Genomic DNA, 18921 nt, shown 5'->3' on the forward strand with positions numbered 1-18921 from the left:
AGCACTTTCTCTTTTGCATACTCCAGTGGTGATCCAAACTTTTTGACTGTTCTTAATACTTATTTAGGTAACAATCTTAAGTGGACAGAGTCAGAATTCAGTCTTTTTACATCCTCTAAGGACATAATAAAATCATCAGAGTTTATTTATTTGCCTGTCTGTCTGATTGTTAGCAGGATTACATCAAAACTACTGTACGGATTTTGACTAAATTTTCACCACAGATACAGTAGTGTTCAGAATAATAGTAGTGCTATGTGAATAAAAAGATTAATCCAGGTTTAGAGTATATTTCTTATTGTTACATGGGAAACAAGGTACCAGTAGATTCAGTAGATTCTCACAAATCCAACAAGACCAAGCATTCATGATATGCACACTCTTAAGGATATGAAATTGGGCTATTAGTAAAAAAAGTAGAAAAGGGGGGTGTACACAATAATAGTAGCGTGGCCTTCAGTCAGTGAGTTTGTCAATTTTGTGGAACAAACAGGTGTGAATCAGGTGTCCCCTATTTAAGGATGAAGTCAGCACCTGTTGAACATGCTTTTCTCTTTGAAAGCCTGAGGAAAATGGGACGTTCAAGACATTGTTCAGAAGAACAGCGTAGTTTGATTAAAAAGTTGATTGGAGAGGGGAAAACTTATACGCAGGTGCAAAAAATTATAGGCTGTTCATCTACAATGATCTCCAATGCTTTAAAATGGACAAAAAAAAAAAAAAACACAGACACATAGAAGAAAATGGAAAACAATCATCAAAACGAATAGAAGAATAACCAGAATGGCAAAGGCTCACCCATTGATCAGCTACAGGATGATCAAAGACAGTCTGGAGTTACCTGTAAGTGCTGTGACAGTTAGAAGACGCCTGTGTGAAGCTAATTTATTTGCAAGAATCCCCCGCAAAGTCCCTCTGTTAAATAAAAGATGTGCAGAAGAGGTTACAGTTTGCCAAAGAACACATCAACTGGCCTAAAGAGAAATGTAGGAATATTTTGTGGACTGATGAGAGTAAAATTGTTCTTTTTGGGTCCAAGGGCCGCAGACAGTTTGTGAGACGACCCCCAAACTCTGAATTTAAGCCACAGTTCACAGTGAAGACAGTGAAGCATGGTGGTGCAAGCATCATGATATGGGCATGTTTCTCCCACTATGGTGTTGGGCCTATATATCGCATACCAGGTATCATGGATCAGTTTGGATATGTCAAAATACTTGAAGAAGTCATGTTGCCTTATGCTGAAGATGACATGCCCTTGAAATGGGTGTTTCAACAAGACAATGACCCCAAGCACACTAGTAAACAAGCAAATTCTTGGTTCCAAACCAACAAAATTAATGCCTTGCAGATGTGAAGAAATCATGAAAAACTGTGGTTATACAACTAAATACTAGTTTAGTGAGTCACAGGATTGCTAAAAAAAAAGCAGTTTGAACATAATAGTTTTGAGTTTGTAGCATCAACAGCAGATGCTACTATTATTGTGAACACCCCTTTTTCTACTTTTTTTTTACTAATATCCCAATTTCATAGCCAATTATCCCAATTTCATAGAGTGTGCATATCATGAATGCTTGGTCTTGTTGGATTTGTGAGAATCTACTGAATCTACTGGTACCTTGTTTCCCATGTAACAATAAGAAATATACTCAAAACCTGAATTAATCTTTTTAGTCACATAGCACTACTATTATTCTGAACACTACTGTAGATATTAGGCCAAGGAGGATGCCATTAAATTTTGGAGGTGATCTGGATCCGGATTCCGGATTGTGGATCAAGATTTCACTTTATGCTTTGAAGGGTTACATCAAAACTACAGTACTTCACAAATTGAGATGAAATTTTCACCACAGATAGATATTAGGTCATGGAAGACTCCATTAAATTTTGGAGTGGATAGGGATCACAATCCTGATTCTGGATCATTTCATAAATTTCCACCATTTCGAGGATCATCTCAAATCTGCTTGCTGGATCTTGACAAAATTTAAATCACATGTGACTATTGTACACAGACAGTCTGTTAGTGTTGGATGTTTTGAGTGATCCGGATCAATATGCAACTTCTGCAGCAGAAACATACAACATCACGATGTAAAACCAAGATCAGGAAGATACTATTTACTTTTTTACAGCTCGTGAATTAAGTATCAGATTGCAACATCTTGACCAGTCGGACCATTCTGGATCAGGATGCAGTTATTGCACTATGTTGTGGAATCCGGATCCAGGTAAAGTCTGTGTAACGATGTAAATCACATATTTTTTTTTTTATTTTGAGTCCTACTCAACCCTTGGTGGATGTCAGAAATTTCCAATTTCTCTTGTTATGAATTTAATGATTTGCACATGTCACCTGACACGTTTAAATTGTCGAAAAGAGGAATTCACTTCAAAAACGATCATCTGACAAATTTGGTCACATTCTGACTCCAACAATCTGATAGCCACGCCCATCTCCACCACTGTTTGGTCAGGCATGTCGTTTTTTCCATTTTTTATTTATCTATTTATTTTTTTAACTTTTAGTTTTAAATTTTGTTCTCATCATCATCCACAAATGAGAACAATGCAATGAAAAACAGATCCCAGTGAGAAAAACGTCAAACGTTCCTGAGTGTCTCGACCAACAAACAGAGGTGGAGAAAAGTTTACATGACTGTCTGGTCTGTTTGTTTCTTTGTTTGTTGGTTTGTGGTCTGAATTTTTTTTATCAGAAAGAGTTGATTGAATATTAACATTAAATATGCATTTTTTTTTCCTTTTTAACTTTGAAAATCATTGTGAGTAGGTATTATTTATATCCTTAATATTACTGCTTTATGACATCACAAAGACTGGATAAGCACTCTCTCTGAGTGCTCCTGCCGTTTTGAACTTTGATTAAACTGTTGAACTTGCTTTTGTCTTTTCATGCAATTGCTGTTTGTCTGAAACTAGTTGCATTTTTTTCTTTGTATTTTTCTGTTTTTAATGTTTCTTTCATGAACAGGCTGGATTGAAATTGAGGGTTTATTAAAAAGGAGCTTCAATGAAAGCATCCAGCTCTACCACTAAATAAACACAAACATTAGGACGACTGAAAGATTAAATGCAAGTTTCCAGGAACGCATCTTCATTTGTTCCTGGAGGCAGGATGCTGTTTGCTTCTCCTCTGGGAGTTGAACATTTTGTAGTAAACACCTTTTTGTGTTGCATGTCAAAAAGATATCATGACTCTGTTTTTAATTTTCCTTTTTTGCTGCATTTCATTTTTCTTCCTCTTTCTTTTGTTGTTTACAAAACGGGGCTTTGACTCGAGGGCTAACGCGGAATTCTTTTTTATCCTGCTGAAAATCCTTTAAAATGGAACCCAGCGAGAGCGGATTGGATGTGGGAATATGGCGGGATGCTGTCAGAGAGATTAGTGCGCTGCTGGAGAAGCAGAGGGAGGAGACGGGCACGCTGTCACGTCATCTGTTGTTTCCGCTGAGAAGATCATCCTGCCGGGGCTCGCTTAATGAAGTTGGTTGAACTGGCATCAGACAGGCGAATCAAATTATTACACATGCGGTTTGTAGATGGTACATGTCAGCGCCATATTTGCTTTGGGTTTGTCATGGCGGACAGCGAGCAAAAGGAGTTTTATCACTATCTCTGTTGAATCATAAATAAAATGCACAGTCAGAATCAGTTAAAAAAAAATTCTAAAGTAAAATTTTCAGAAGTCAAAATTCAAATACACTTCAAATACATGGACTAGAATTTAAATTGGACAAATCTGTTGATCCTGATGTGACTACAATGCCGGTGTGTGTGTGTGTATATATATATATATATATATATATATATATATATATACAAAAATATAAACGCAACACTTTTGGTTTTGCTCCCATTTTGTATGAGATTAACTCAACGATCTAAAACTTTTTCCACATACACAATATCACCATTTCCCTCAAATACTGTGCACAAACCAGTCTAAATCTGTGATATTGAGCACTTCTCCTTTGCTGAGATAATCCATCCCACCTCACAGGTGTGCCATATCAAGATGCTGATTAGACACCATGATTAGTGCACAGGTGTGCCTTAGACTGCCCACAATAAAAGGCCACTCTGAAAGGTGCAGTTTTGTTTATTGGGGGGGATACCAGTCAGTATCTGGTGTGACCACCATTTGCCTCATGCAGTGCAACACATCTCCTTCGCATCATCCGTGAAGAGAACACCTCTCCAACGTGCCAAACACCAGCGAATGTGAGCATTTGCCCACTCAAGTTGGTTACGATGACGAACTGGAGTCAGGTCGAGACCCCGATGAGGACGACGAGCATGCAGATGAGCTTCCCTGAGACGGTTTCTGACAGTTTGTGCAGAAATTCTTTGGTTATGCAAACCGATTGTTTCAACAGCTGTCCGAGTGGCTGGTCTCAGACGATCTTGGAGGTGAACATGCTGGATGTGGAGGTCCTGGGCTGGTGTGGTTACACGTGGTCTGCGGTTGTGAGGCTGGTTGGATGTACTGCCAAATTCTCTGAAACGCCTTTGGAGACTGGTTATGGTAGAGAAATGAACATTCAATACACGAGCAACAGCTCTGGTTGACATTCCTGCTGTCAGCATGCCAATTGCACGCTCCCTCAAATCTTGTGACATCTGTGGCATTGTGCTGTGTGATAAAACTGCACCTTTCAGAGTGGCCTTTTATTGTGGGCAGTCTAAGGCACACCTGTGCACTAATCATGGTGTCTAATCAGCATCTTGGTATGGCACACCTGTGAGGTGGGATGGATTATCTCAGCAAAGGAGAAGTGCTCATTATCACAGATTTAGGCTGGTTTGTGAACAATATTTGAGGGAAACGGTGATATTGTGTATGTGGAAAAAGTTTTAGATCTTTGAGTTCATCTCATACAAAATGGGAGCAAAACCAAAAGTGTTGCGTTTATATTTTTGTTGCGTATATATATATATATATATATATATATATATATATATGACGTCTGTTAGAAAAGTATTGGACCTTTTCATTTTTTGCAAAAACCTGATGGATTTGAATCACGTGTGCTTGCATGAGCCAAACTTGAACCTTCATGCGCATGCGTGAATTTTTTCCACACCTGTCGATTGTGTGAGTTGCTGGTAAGCAGCCTTTGTGTGAGGACATGTGTTATGCTCTCGTCGGATTTTCATTGCAAAGAACATGGCGGAACGGGTGGAGCAGCGCCGCATCAAATTTTGCCAGAAACTGGGTGACAGCCAGGTGGAAACCATTCGGATGATTCAGATGGCTTTCGGTGACTTTTCAGTCATGTGACTATCCGAGAAATTGTGGAACAGGTGGGCATGTCACAGCATGTCCTGTGAGACTTCAACACAGAGGCGCTTCTGCTCCGTCGTCAGCTTCGGCATGAATTTCACCGCCACTCTTTTCGTGGCCAAATCTTCTGTCACAGTGGAATGTGCTGAAAAAGTGCTGATGTCCACCTCTTCCGCAATTTCTCGGATAGTCACACAACAGTCCCACATCACCACAGCGTTCACTTTGGAAATGATCTGATCATTTCAGTGTGTTGATGGCTGGCCAGAGCGCGGCTCGCTCTCCACCGTTGTGCAGATGTCTTTAAACTGGTTGTACCACTCGTTAATCTGTGTGATGCCCAGAGGATCGTCACCGAAAGCCGTCTGAATCTTCCGAATGGTTTCCACCTGGCTGTCGCCCAGTTTCTGGCAAAATGTGATGCGGCGCTGGTCCAGTCATTCCGTCTTTTTCCTTGTATTGAAAATTCAACGAGAGCACAACACACGTCCTCACGCAAAGGCTGCTTGCCAGCAAATGACACAATCGACAGGCGTGAAAAAATTCATGCATGCGCAGGAAGGTTCAAGGTTTGCTCATGCAAGCACACGTGATTCAAATCCATCAGGTTTTTGCAAAAAATGAAAAGGTCTGATACTTTTCTAACAGACCTCGTGTATATATATATATATATATATATATATATATATATATATATATATATATATATATATATATATATATATATATATATATATATATAAGGATTAAACAATGAGAAGCCTTGCATTATACGGTTTGAATGCACGACGTGGAGTCTAAAACACCACGATGCAAAGCGGAGTGGTGTTACTCCGCGAAGTGCATTCAAACCGTATAATGCACGGCTTCTCGTTGTTTAATCCGCTTATACCATGGTCCCACACAGTGCGCTAACACACAAATATTTATTTACGTTAACAGAACTTGATAAAGATGCGTTAAGTATTTGGGACTATTTTATACCAGCCTCCGATGCGCTTACTGAGTGTGCGGGCTCACGCCACAGCGGGCCACTCACACCGGCCTCGTCTGTGCTGTATGGAGCTGCGACCAACTGGCAACAGGTCCAGAAACTACGCTCGCTGTTTTGATGCAGAGCCCGCAAATATAGAACCGTTCTTTCCCGTCTTCAATCTTGTCCAGTTCGTCCGATGTTAAATCTTTACGCCGTTGCTTTTGCTGTTCTTCTCATCTGCTCTCCTCCTCTTTCCATTCCTCAAATGTTTTATTTTGGCCAAAAATATTTTAAAAATCACTTTGAAATCCATGTTTTATCGGCTTTCTGTCATTCACCTGTCAAAACACAGCTGATCTGCGCCAACTGATTTGCGCGTTGCTATGGTGACAACCAGAGCGGAGCGATTATAACAGTGACGTAACTCGCCGAACGACGTGTGTGTATATACAAAAATAATGCACACCAGTTAGACATGGAATTCTCTCTGACCATGGTATAAATATGGAATAGTCCCTAGTTTTCCTCCATATGCCATGGTCCTGAATTTCTACAGTTTGTGCAGATTCCTGCAAATGGTGATACAAGCATCAAATTTGGCAGAAATACTCCTTAGACATTCCTGTTATGAAAAAATCAATTGGGCATCTGAATTTCCAATCGGCGGCCATGCAGGTGTCAGTTGAAGAGTTCCCCAGGTCTCAAAATTAAAAGATGCTCCAATCATATTGAAAACTACACCACATAGTTATGAGGTAAAGACAGCAACAAAGGTCAGTTTCAGTTTGTACAGGGGTCAAAAGTTAAAATTGCTCCAATTTTGGTACAAAGTGTTGCAAATTATTGGCTGAGGAAGGAATAGTTTGGACCATGTATCATGCTTAGTTATCACATTACAGGGTAACGTGTCACATGTCATAGAATCCAATGGATGTTGACATTGTTTGACCTTCACTTTGGAGATCAGACATTCAACACAGTCAAAACTATTCCATTTATTGATTCTATTAAATGGTCAGATACTATTTGAAGGATTCTTTCAATTACCTGCTGCACTAAGGTCCCCTGTAGGCCTCATTTGGCCAAGAGTAAGCAATGAGCAAATCCTAGGTGAGTTGGCCCGAAAAACCTAACACTGGTGGCCATCAAACCCTAGGTCTTGTGACCAGCAAAGCCTAGCTTCAGTTGTCCGGTAAATCCTTTGCCTGGTGGCCGGCAGATCCTCGGTCTGTTTTTCCAGCAAAGCCTAAGTCTGTTGCTGTTTGTCACTGTTTGTGGTGTGTCAGGTTGTATTTTCGCGGGGTTGCCGGGTGCAGCTGATGTTTGGGAGTAGTGCAGAAACACCACAATAAATCTACAAGCTCAAAACACAGAAGACAAAGCGGATCTGGGAATTTTCTGTCCTTTATGGGTCTGGTGCCATGTGGTGATTGGCGGAGTAGACAACTGGATCCAGCTCAGGAGTTGAGCTGAATGAACATCTGGTTCAGCTCCTCCTCAGCTGAACTTCTGCTCATTTCTCTGCTCTGAATTCTCTTCACTTTGGCACCTTCTGGGCACCAGAGTCTCATTTACTGAAGAAGAACAAATCCCAGCACAGAAGTGAGCTCAGATTTACATCCACTCCACTCTGAAGTGTTTTTGTAAAACCTTGGATTTTTCTTTTCAAAGAGCTCCTTCACTTCTTTGTGTGCTTTTGGAGCTTTTATGTGCAGCTGAGTCTCCCGGCGCGGCTTTGTATCAGGGGTCAGAGCTCAGAAGTATTAGAATGTTTTACATCAATTAAATAAAAGGATGGAGCAGAAGAAGAAGAGTTCAACATATACGGGGATTTGAACTCTTCACATCACAATTACATTAAGCGCTTGAAGTCTAGTCTGGAAAAACATATATCCACTTAAAAACTCTAACTATTGTTGACTCGGAATCTCAAACTGTCTTTCAGGTGGTGTCCAACAGGGCCGACATGGCCATCGGCTCGCTCACCATTAACGAGGAAAGGTCAGAGGTCGTGGATTTCTCCGTTCCATTTGTTGAGACAGGCATCAGCGTCATGGTTTCCCGTAGCAACGGCACGGTATCGCCTTCAGCTTTCCTCGGTGAGTTTTTGCTCTCACTTGTTTTCACTAATGACGTTCACACATTACGAATAAAAAATGGCTGTCATTAAATAAATTAACAAATTCAGGCTCCGGTAAAATTAGGTTTTCACACATTTAGTTTTTGATGTTTGATATCCAGCTTCTCCCTAATTGTTTGAGGCACAAAAAATGATCTAGAAGGCCTTAACTGAACTTTTAATTGCAATATTCCTCCTCCTAGTGGTCAGGTAATGTAATTGCAGCTAGGCCACTAATTGAAGAAGTCAATTTGGGTTTTTCTGCCAACAAGTCCACCATTCATGCAGCGATTTAAGTCGTTTTCGCTCAGATATGATCCATCGGAGTGTTTCCTAAATGTATGTCAGCAAAGAAAGTGCAACCCAGCACAAAATATAAAATAATAAAATACATGGGTGCTTTGAACCCAGAACTTTCTTGTAACAAAACAAATGCACCATAATAAAAAGGGTTTGTTTGTTTGTTTTTTTGTTTGTTTGTTTGTTTGTTTTTTGTGCTGCATATGTTTTTACATAGCCACTAGAGGTCGCTTTGCTAACTATCATTTTAAGTATAGGTCGTAATGTGCACACATAAGCTGTGGGGTTGTTTTAGGGCTAGGATGGGACAAACTATGAATGTGGGACAAATTATGACTGTGGGACAAACTATGACTGTGAGACAAATTATGACTGTGGGACAAACTATGACTGTGGGACAAATTATGACTGAGGGACAAACTATGACTGTGGGACAAATTATGACTGTGGGACAAATTATGGCCGTGGGACAAACTATGACTGTGGGACAGACTATGACTGTGGGACAAATTATTACTGTGGGACAAATTATGACAGTGGGACAGAATATGACTGTGGGACAAATTATGACAGTGGGACCAATTATGACTGTGGGACAAACTATGACTGTGGGACAGGCTATGAATGTGGGACAAATTATGACTGTGGTACAAACTATGACTGTGAGACAAATTATGACTGTGGGACAGACTATGACTGTGGGAGAAATTATGACTGTGGGACAAACTATGACTGTGGGACAGACTATGACTGTGGGACAAACTATGACTGTGGGACAGACTATGACTGTGGGACAAATTATTACTGTGGGACAAACTATGACTGTGGGACAGGCTATGAATGTGGGACAAATTATGACAGTGGGACAGACTATGACTGTGGGACAAATTATGACTGTGGGACCAATTATGACTGTGGGACAAACTGACTGTGGGACAGGCTATGAATGTGGGACAAATTGTGACTGTGGGACAGGCTATGACTATGGGACAAATTATGATTGCAGGACAAATTATGACTGTCGGACAAAATATGACTTTGGGACAAACTATGACTGTGGGACAGACTATGACTGGGAGACAAATTATGACTGTGGGACAGACTATGACTGTGGGACAAAATATGACTGTGGGACAGGCTATGACTGTGGGACAGGCTATGACTGTGGGACAGACTATGGCTGTGGGACAAAATATGACTGTGACACAAACTATGACTGTGGGTCAAAATATGACTTTGGGACAAACTATGACTGTGGGACAAATTATGACTGTGGGACAGACTGACTGTGGGACAAATTATGACTCTGGGACAGACTATGACTGTGGGACAAATTATGACTGTGGGACAAACTATGACTGTGGGACAGACTATGACTGTGGGACAAACTATGACTGTGGGACAAATTATTACTGTGGGACAAACTATGACTGTGGGACAAACTATGACTGTGGGACAGGCTATGAATGTGGGACAAATTATGACAGTGGGACAGACTATGACTGTGGGACAAATTATGACTGTGGGACCAATTATGACTGTGGGACAAACTGACTGTGGGACAGGCTATGAATGTGGGACAAATTGTGACTGTGGGACAGGCTATGACTATGGGACAAATTATGATTGCAGGACAAATTATGACTGTCGGACAAAATATGACTTTGGGACAAACTATGACTGTGGGACAGACTATGACTGGGAGACAAATTATGACTGTGGGACAGACTATGACTGTGGGACAAAATATGACTGTGGGACAGGCTATGACTGTGGGACAGGCTATGACTGTGGGACAGACTATGGCTGTGGGACAAAATATGACTGTGAGACAAACTATGACTGTGGGTCAAAATATGACTTTGGGACAAACTATGACTGTGGGACAAATTATGACTGTGGGACAGACTGACTGTGGGACAAATTATGACTCTGGGACAGACTATGACTGTGGGACAAATTATGACTCTGGGACAGACTATGACTGTGGGACAAATTATGACTGTGGGACAAACTATGACTGTGGGACAGACTATGACTGTGGGACAAACTATGACTGTGGGACAAATTATTACTGTGGGACAAACTATGACTGTGGGACACACTATGACTGTGGGACAGGCTATGAATGTGGGACAAATTATGACAGTGGGACAGACTATGACTGTGGGACAAATTATGACTGTGGGACCAATTATGACTGTGGGACAAACTGACTGTGGGACAGGCTATGAATGTGGGACAAATTGTGACTGTGGGACAGGCTATGACTATGGGACAAATTATGATTGCAGGACAAATTATGACTGTCGGACAAAATATGACTTTGGGACAAACTATGACTGTGGGACAGACTATGACTGGGAGACAAATTATGACTGTGGGACAGACTATGACTGTGGGACAAAATATGACTGTGGGACAGGCTATGACTGTGGGACAGGCTATGACTGTGGGACAGACTATGGCTGTGGGACAAAATATGACTGTGAGACAAACTATGACTGTGGGTCAAAATATGACTTTGGGACAAACTATGACTGTGGGACAAATTATGACTGTGGGACAGACTGACTGTGGGACAAATTATGACTCTGGGACAGACTATGACTGTGGGACAAATTATGACTGTGGGACAAACTATGACTGCGGGACCAATTATGACTGTGGGACAAATTATGACTGGGATAGACTATGACTGTGGGACAAATTATGACTGCGGGTCAAAATATGATGTTGGGACAAACTATGACTGTGGGACAGGCAATGACTGTAGGACAGACTATGACTGTGGGACAGGCAATGACTGTGGGACAAATTATGACTCTGGGATAGACTATGACTGTGGGACAGACTATGACTGTGGGACAAATTATGACTGTGGGACAAATTAAGACTGTGGGACAAATTATGACTGGGATAGACTATGACTGTGGGACAAAGTATGACTGCGGGTCAAAATATGACTTTGGGACAAACTATGACTTGGGACAGGCAATGACTGTAGGACAAATTATGACTGTGGGGCGACTTATGACTGTGGGACGAATTATGACTGCGGGACAAATTATGACTGCGGGACAGACTATGACTGTGGGACAAATTATGACTGTGGGACAGACTATGACTGTTGGACAAATTATGGCTGTGGGACAAATTATGACTGTGGGACAGACTATGACTGTGGGACAGACTATGACTGTGGGACAAACTATAAATGTGGGACAGGCTATGACTGTAGGACAAATTATGACTGTGGGACAGACTATGACTGTGGGACAAATTATGACTGTGGGACCAATTATGACAAACTGACTGTGGGACAGGCTATGAATGTGGGACAAATTGTGACTGTGGGACAGGCTATGACTATGGGACAAATTGTGATTGCAGGACAAATTATGACTGTCGGACAAAATATGACTTTGGAACAAACTATGACTGTGGGACAGACTATGACTCTGGGACAAATTATGACTTTGGGACAGACTATGACTGTGGGACAAAATATGACTGTGGGACAAACTATGACTGGGGGACAGGCTATGACTGTGGGACAGACTATGACTGTGGGACAGACTATGGCTGTGGGACAAATTATGACTGTGGGTCAAAATATGACTGTGGGACAAACTATGACTGTGGGACAGGCTATGACTGTGGGACAGGCTATGACTGTGGGACAGGCTATGACTGTGGGACAAATTATGACTGTGGGACAGACTGACTGTGGAACAAACTATGACTGTGGGACAGGCTATGACTGTGGAACAAACTATGACTGTGGGACAAACTATGACTGGGGGACAGGCTATGACTGTGGGACAGGCTATGACTGTGGGACAGACTATGACTGTGGGACAGACTATGGCTGTGGGACAAATTATGACTGTGGGTCAAAATATGACTGTGGGACAAACTATGACTGTGGGACAGGCTATGACTGTGGGACAGGCTATGACTGTGGGACAAACTATGACTGTGGGACAGGCTATGACTGTGGAACAAACTATGACTGTGGAACAAACTATGACTGTGGGACAGGCTATGACTGTGGGACAGATTATGACTCTGGGACAGACTATGACTGTGGGACAAATTATGACTGTGGGACAAACTATGACTGCGGGACAAATTATGACTGCGGGACAAATTATGACTGTGGGACCAATTATGACTGTGGGACAAATTATGACTGGGATAGACTATGACTGTGGGACAAATTATGACTTTGGGACAAATTATGACTTTGGGACAGACTATGACTGTGGGACAAAATATGACTGTGGGACAAACTATGACTGGGGGACAGGCTATGACTGTGGGACAGGCTATGACTGTGGGACAGACTATGACTGTGGGACAGACTATGGCTGTGGGACAAATTATGACTGTGGGTCAAAATATGACTGTGGGACAAACTATGACTGTGGGACAGGCTATGACTGTGGGACAGGCTATGACTGTGGGACAAACTATGACTGTGGGACAGGCTATGACTGTGGAACAAACTATGACTGTGGAACAAACTATGACTGTGGGACAGGCTATGACTGTGGGACAGATTATGACTCTGGGACAGACTATGACTGTGGGACAAATTATGACTGTGGGACAAACTATGACTGCGGGACAAATTATGACTGCGGGACAAATTATGACTGTGGGACCAATTATGACTGTGGGACAAATTATGACTGGGATAGACTATGACTGTGGGACAAATTATGACTGTGGGTCAAAATATGATGTTGGGACAAACTATGACTGTGGGACAGGCAATGACTGTAGGACAAATTATGACTGTGGGACAGACTATGACTGTGGGACAAATTATGACTCTGGGATAGACTATGACTGTGGGACAAGTTATGACTGTGGGACAGACTATGACTGTGGGACAAATTATGACTGTGGGACAAATTAAGACTGTGGGACAAATTATGACTGGGATAGACTATGACTGTGGGACAAAGTATGACTGCGGGTCAAAATATGACTTGGGACAGGCAATGACTGTAGGACAAATTATGACTGTGGGACAAATTAAGACTGTGGGACAAATTATGACTCTGGGATAGACTATGACTGTGGGACAAATTATGACTGTGGGACGAATTATGACTGTGGGACAAATTATGACTGCGGGACAAATTATGACTGCGGGACAAACTATGACTGTTGGACAAATTATGGCTGTGGGACAAATTATGACTGTGGGACAGACTATGACTGTGGGTCAAAATATGACTTTGGGACAAACTATAACTGTGGGACAGGCTATGACTGTAGGACAAATTATGACTGTGGGACAGACTATGACTGTGGGACAAATTATGACTGTGGGACAAATTATGACTGTGGGACAAACTATGACTGTGGGACAAATTATGACTGTCGGACAAATTATGACTGTCGGACAGACTATGATTGTGGGACAGACTATGATTGTGTGACAGACTATGACTGTGGGACAAATTATGACTGTGTGACCGACTATGACTGTGTGACCGACTATGACTGTGGGACAAATTATGACTGTGGGACAAATTGTGACTGTTGGACAAATTATGACTGTGGGACAGACTATGACTGTGGGACAAATTATGACTGTGGGACAAATTGTGACTGTTGGACAAATTATGACTGTGGGACAGACTATGACTGTGGGACAAACTATGACTGTGTGACAAATTATGACTGTTGGACAAACTATGACTGTTGGACAAACTATGACTGTTGGACAAATTATGACTTTGGGACAAACTATGACTGTGGGACAAATTGTGACTGTTGGACAAACTATGACTGTGGGACAGACTATGACTGTGGGACATATTATGACTGTCGGACAAACTGCAGACTGTTTTATTCTTTGAGGTAATTTACTTCAAAGATTTTTTTAAGCAGCAAATAATATACTTTTCCATTTATTTACATTTTTGCTGTTGTTTTTACCACACCACATTTTAAAAAATGTATTTATGTATTTATTTAGTATTTATGTATTATTTTTATTACCACTGCCATGGATGTTGTCTGATTTGTTGGTTGGTCCGTTCATTGATTAATAGGATTCCAGAAAAAACTACTGAACTGATTATTGTGAAACTTGGTCGAAGGGTAGGAAATGAAGGGAAAAATTTCTTAAATTTTGGAGCAGATCCAATTAAGGGCCCTGTTCCACTGGCGTTTAGGAGGATTTGCGTATGGATTCCGCACAAAATTGGCCCATATTCGCCAAGCATCCGTAATATCCGTGTAACATGCCTGTAAGAGTCGGCCGTCATCCGAACACGTCCGTGATCATCCGCAGACGCACACATGTCCGCAGCCAGGAGTTTTGAGCTGTTCAAAAATCTGGATGCGGATAACATCCGCCTTACATACTCCATCTGTTAGGTCTGTTAGAAAAGTATCCAACCTTTTTATTTTTATTTCAAAAACCTGATAGATTTGAATCACGTGTGCTTGCATGAGCCAACCTTGAACCTTCGTGTGCATGCGTGAGTTTTTTCACGCCTGTCGGTTGCGTCATTTGCTTGTAAGCAGCCTTTGTGTGAGGATGGGTGTAGTCTCTCGTCGTTTTTTCTTTGCAAGGAAATGGCGGAACGACTGGAGCAGCGCGACTGCATCAAATTTTGCCACAAACTGGGCAATAGCCAGGTGGAAACCATTCGGATTATTCAGACGGCTTTCGGTGACGATCCTCTGGGCATCACACAGATTAAGGAGCGGTACAACCGGTTTAAAGACATCTGCACAACGGTGGAGAGCGCGCCGCACTCTGGGCGGCATCAACAAGCTGAAATGACCAGATCATTTCCAAAGTGAACTCTGTGGTGATGTGGGACCGTCATGTGATTATCCGAGAAATTGCGGAAGAGGTGGACATCAGCACTTTTTCGGCACATTCCACTGTGAAAGAAGATTTTGCCATGAAAAGAGTGATGGCGAAATTCGTTGGCACGAAGCTGATGGCACAGCAACAGCGCCTTCGTGATGAAGCCTCACAGGACATGATGTAACATGCCCAGCTCGTCAACCATTCAGAAGATTCAAACGGCTTTCGGTGGCTTTTCAGTCGTGTGACTATCCGAGAAATTCTGGACAAGCTGCCCAAACTCATGAACAGTTAACCCTCGCATGACAACATGAACAGTAACTCTGTGATCACCTTGTAAAGTCCAGCAAATGCTCCAGAGGCTGTATTGTTGATGTGAATAGTGATGGCGACTGCCCAAGTGCACTTATTTTGTGACCACAATGCAGATGCTGTGCACGCGCAACACGTGCGCGATGCACTCATAATACACCCGTAATACTACCGTGATAATCTCAGTGTGTCGGATCAGTTTCCTCACTACATGCGCTATATAACCGTGATTGTTCATCATATATTCACTATATATTATTAATATATCCGTAATTCATACTGGGACATTTGTCATTTTTGGCCATTTTTGTTGCGGACGACAACGAACGCCCGTAATTTGTATACTCAATTCATGCACAATTACTCCTCTCCCCAGTGGGACAGGGCCCTAAGCAGTTGATCCAGGACAAAAAAGAAACAAACCAACAGACAAACAAATGAACATACCCTCCTTCGGAAATGTATATAAATAAAAATATACAACTGCTGAAGTGCCATCGGCCGTATGAGCATGCAGTCAATGAAAAAGTGTGTTGAAACAATGTGTCCTTTTGACCCCTTAGAATAGGTCAAGGTTAGTGATCTTTGAACTTACTCAAAGTCTGTGTCCCAAGAATGTTCCCTGTGAATTTGAAGACCCTGGCAGAAATAGGACTGGATAGTGCTGAGCACAGACAGACAGACAGATGGACGCAAACCTTCGCAATACTTGATGGCCATATTTTGGCCTTGAGTAAATAAATACGAGGTCTGTGAGAAAAGTATCGTACCTTTTTATTTTTTCAAAAACTATATGGATTTGATTCATATGTTTTTACATCAGCCAAGCTTGAACCTTCGTGCGCATGCGTGAGTTTTTCCACACCTGTCGGTTGCGTCATTCGCCTGTGGGCAGGCTTTGAGTGAGCACTGCTCCACCCCTCTCGTCGTTGTTTCATTGCCAGGAAATGGCGGAATGATTTGGGCTTTTTTTTTACATCAGAATTTTTTCAGAAACTGTTAGAGACAGGCAGCTGGAAACCATTCGAAAAATTTATCTGGCTTTCGGTGAAAATTTTACGGGCTTCACAGAGAATAAGGAGTGTTACTACAGCTTTAAGGACGGCCCACAATGGCGCTCGGCACCGCGCTCCAAGCCGCCATCGAGAGGCAGAAAACACCATATCATTTCTAAACGGATGGCTGTGTGGAGCCGGGACCATCGTGTGCAATTTCTCTGGTTATCACAAGAGCTGGACATCAGCCATTTTCCGGCAGATTTCACTTTTAACAAGAGATTCTGTCATGGAAAGCTGCGCGGAGGCTTCGCGCGTCACGACCGATTTGTTGATGGAGCGTGACAAAGGAACACCTCCGTTTTGGAGTGTTAAAAGACAAGTTGGGACATGCCTATCTCGGCTTTCAGTGCTTACCAGTCAAGTGAGTATAAGAGAAATTGTGGAGAGCTGGGCATGTCCCAACTTGTCCCCTGGCACTCCGAAACGTGTGCCATCATGACAATGTGGAAAAAGTATTTTGGATATTTTTGCAAATGTATTAAATGAAAATTAAAGGACTAATAAATCACATGTACATAAGTATTCACAGCTATGCTGCTGCATTGAAGGTTCCAATGAGCACAGTGGCCTCCATCATCTGTAAAGGGAAGAAATTCGGATCCACCAGGACACTTCCTTGAGCTGGGCGCCTGTCTGAACTGAGTGATCGGGGGAGAAGGGCCTTACTCAGGGAGGTGACCAAGAACCTGATTGTCACTCTGTCTGAGCTCCAGCATTCCAGAAAGACAACCATCTCTGCGGCAATCCACCAATCAGGCCTGTATGGTAGAGTGGCCAGATGGAAGCCACTCCTTTGTAAAACGCCCATGGCAGCCCACCTGGAGTCAAATTAAATCAAAATCACATCAAATTTATTAATTTATATAGCGCCAATTCACGACGGGGTCACCTCAAGGCACTTCACACAACACAGCTTGAAAAACAGAACAAAATGAATTTAAAGATTAAAAAGCACAATAAAAGATTAAAAACATAAAAAAACACACAATATAATAAAACAGGGAAAAAAGGTAGGTCTTCAATCTAGACTTAAAAAGCTCCACAGAGTCCGACTGCCGCAGGGAGATCATTCCACAGAGCCGGGGCATGATAAGAAAAGGCTCTGTGACCCGCAGACTTTTTATTCACCCTAGGAACGTACAGCACTCCTGCACCCTGCGAACGCAAGGCCCGAACCAGGATGTAGGGCTCAACCAGGTCAGCTAGGTAGGGACAGTGGTGGGCACACTTCCGATAATCCGATAACAGATAATTAACGAAGATAATGTTTTCATTATCGGATTATCTTTTTAGATAAATTTAAAAACCATCATCAGACTAATTATCTTCCGATGAATTACCGTCCGATAATTTTTAGACTAACGTACTAAACTAAGCTGAACAGCGAAAAACATTTTTAAAACTGTTAAAGCTGTTGAGACTTACCTGTTAAAAGTTTCCTAATAAGCATGTTGTTCTACCCTCTGCAATCAGAAACCACTCTATTGTCTGTAAGCAAAGGAGAACTGGTGACCAATAAAAAAAAGTCATTTCCTTTAACACCATACAAATATAATCGCAATGTCACCAAGTCATCCAGAGGCATACATGTTTAACTTATGGTTCAAATTTTAACCACTCATTTTAGACAAGTTATTTAAAATTATTGTCATGTCTGAAGTTTATAAAATGAAAATATCAGATATATGTTTTCGTTTTAAAGTAATGTGCTAATTGTTAAGGTTTTGTGAGCATATGCTGTGCCAGGCAGCAATGCATTATGGGTAGCATAAGGTAATCTCAGACGTTCACGACAGGAGGACAAATGCATTTCAGACACTCTGTTCAGGGTCCACAGAAAACAGCATTAAACTCTAGTGCCTAAAACTCTCGTGAATATATTCTCTGGGTTTATAGACGTTAGTGTATTTGCGTTTGTTAAATTCCACGCATCTTAAATGTAGCAGACACGGATTATCTGGAATTTTTTTGACATTTTTTCAAGGCTGCTACTGCCATCTA

General features: G+C 41.8%; 1 protein-coding gene across 1 annotated transcript in view; it reads left to right on the plus strand.

Moving 5' to 3' along the window:
• grin2da (glutamate receptor, ionotropic, N-methyl D-aspartate 2D, a) overlaps positions 1 to 18921 on the plus strand; it is a 568510-nt gene that overhangs the window by 419465 nt on the left and 130124 nt on the right. The window contains exon 10 of the mRNA XM_034160100.1: positions 8233 to 8386. Within this exon, the coding sequence (XP_034015991.1) occupies positions 8233 to 8386 (154 nt within the window). The remainder of the gene's footprint in view (positions 1 to 8232; positions 8387 to 18921) is intronic.

Source organism: Thalassophryne amazonica, chromosome 20 (genome assembly GCF_902500255.1).
Source record: "Thalassophryne amazonica chromosome 20, fThaAma1.1, whole genome shotgun sequence".
Classification (NCBI taxonomy): Eukaryota; Metazoa; Chordata; class Actinopteri; order Batrachoidiformes; family Batrachoididae; genus Thalassophryne; species Thalassophryne amazonica.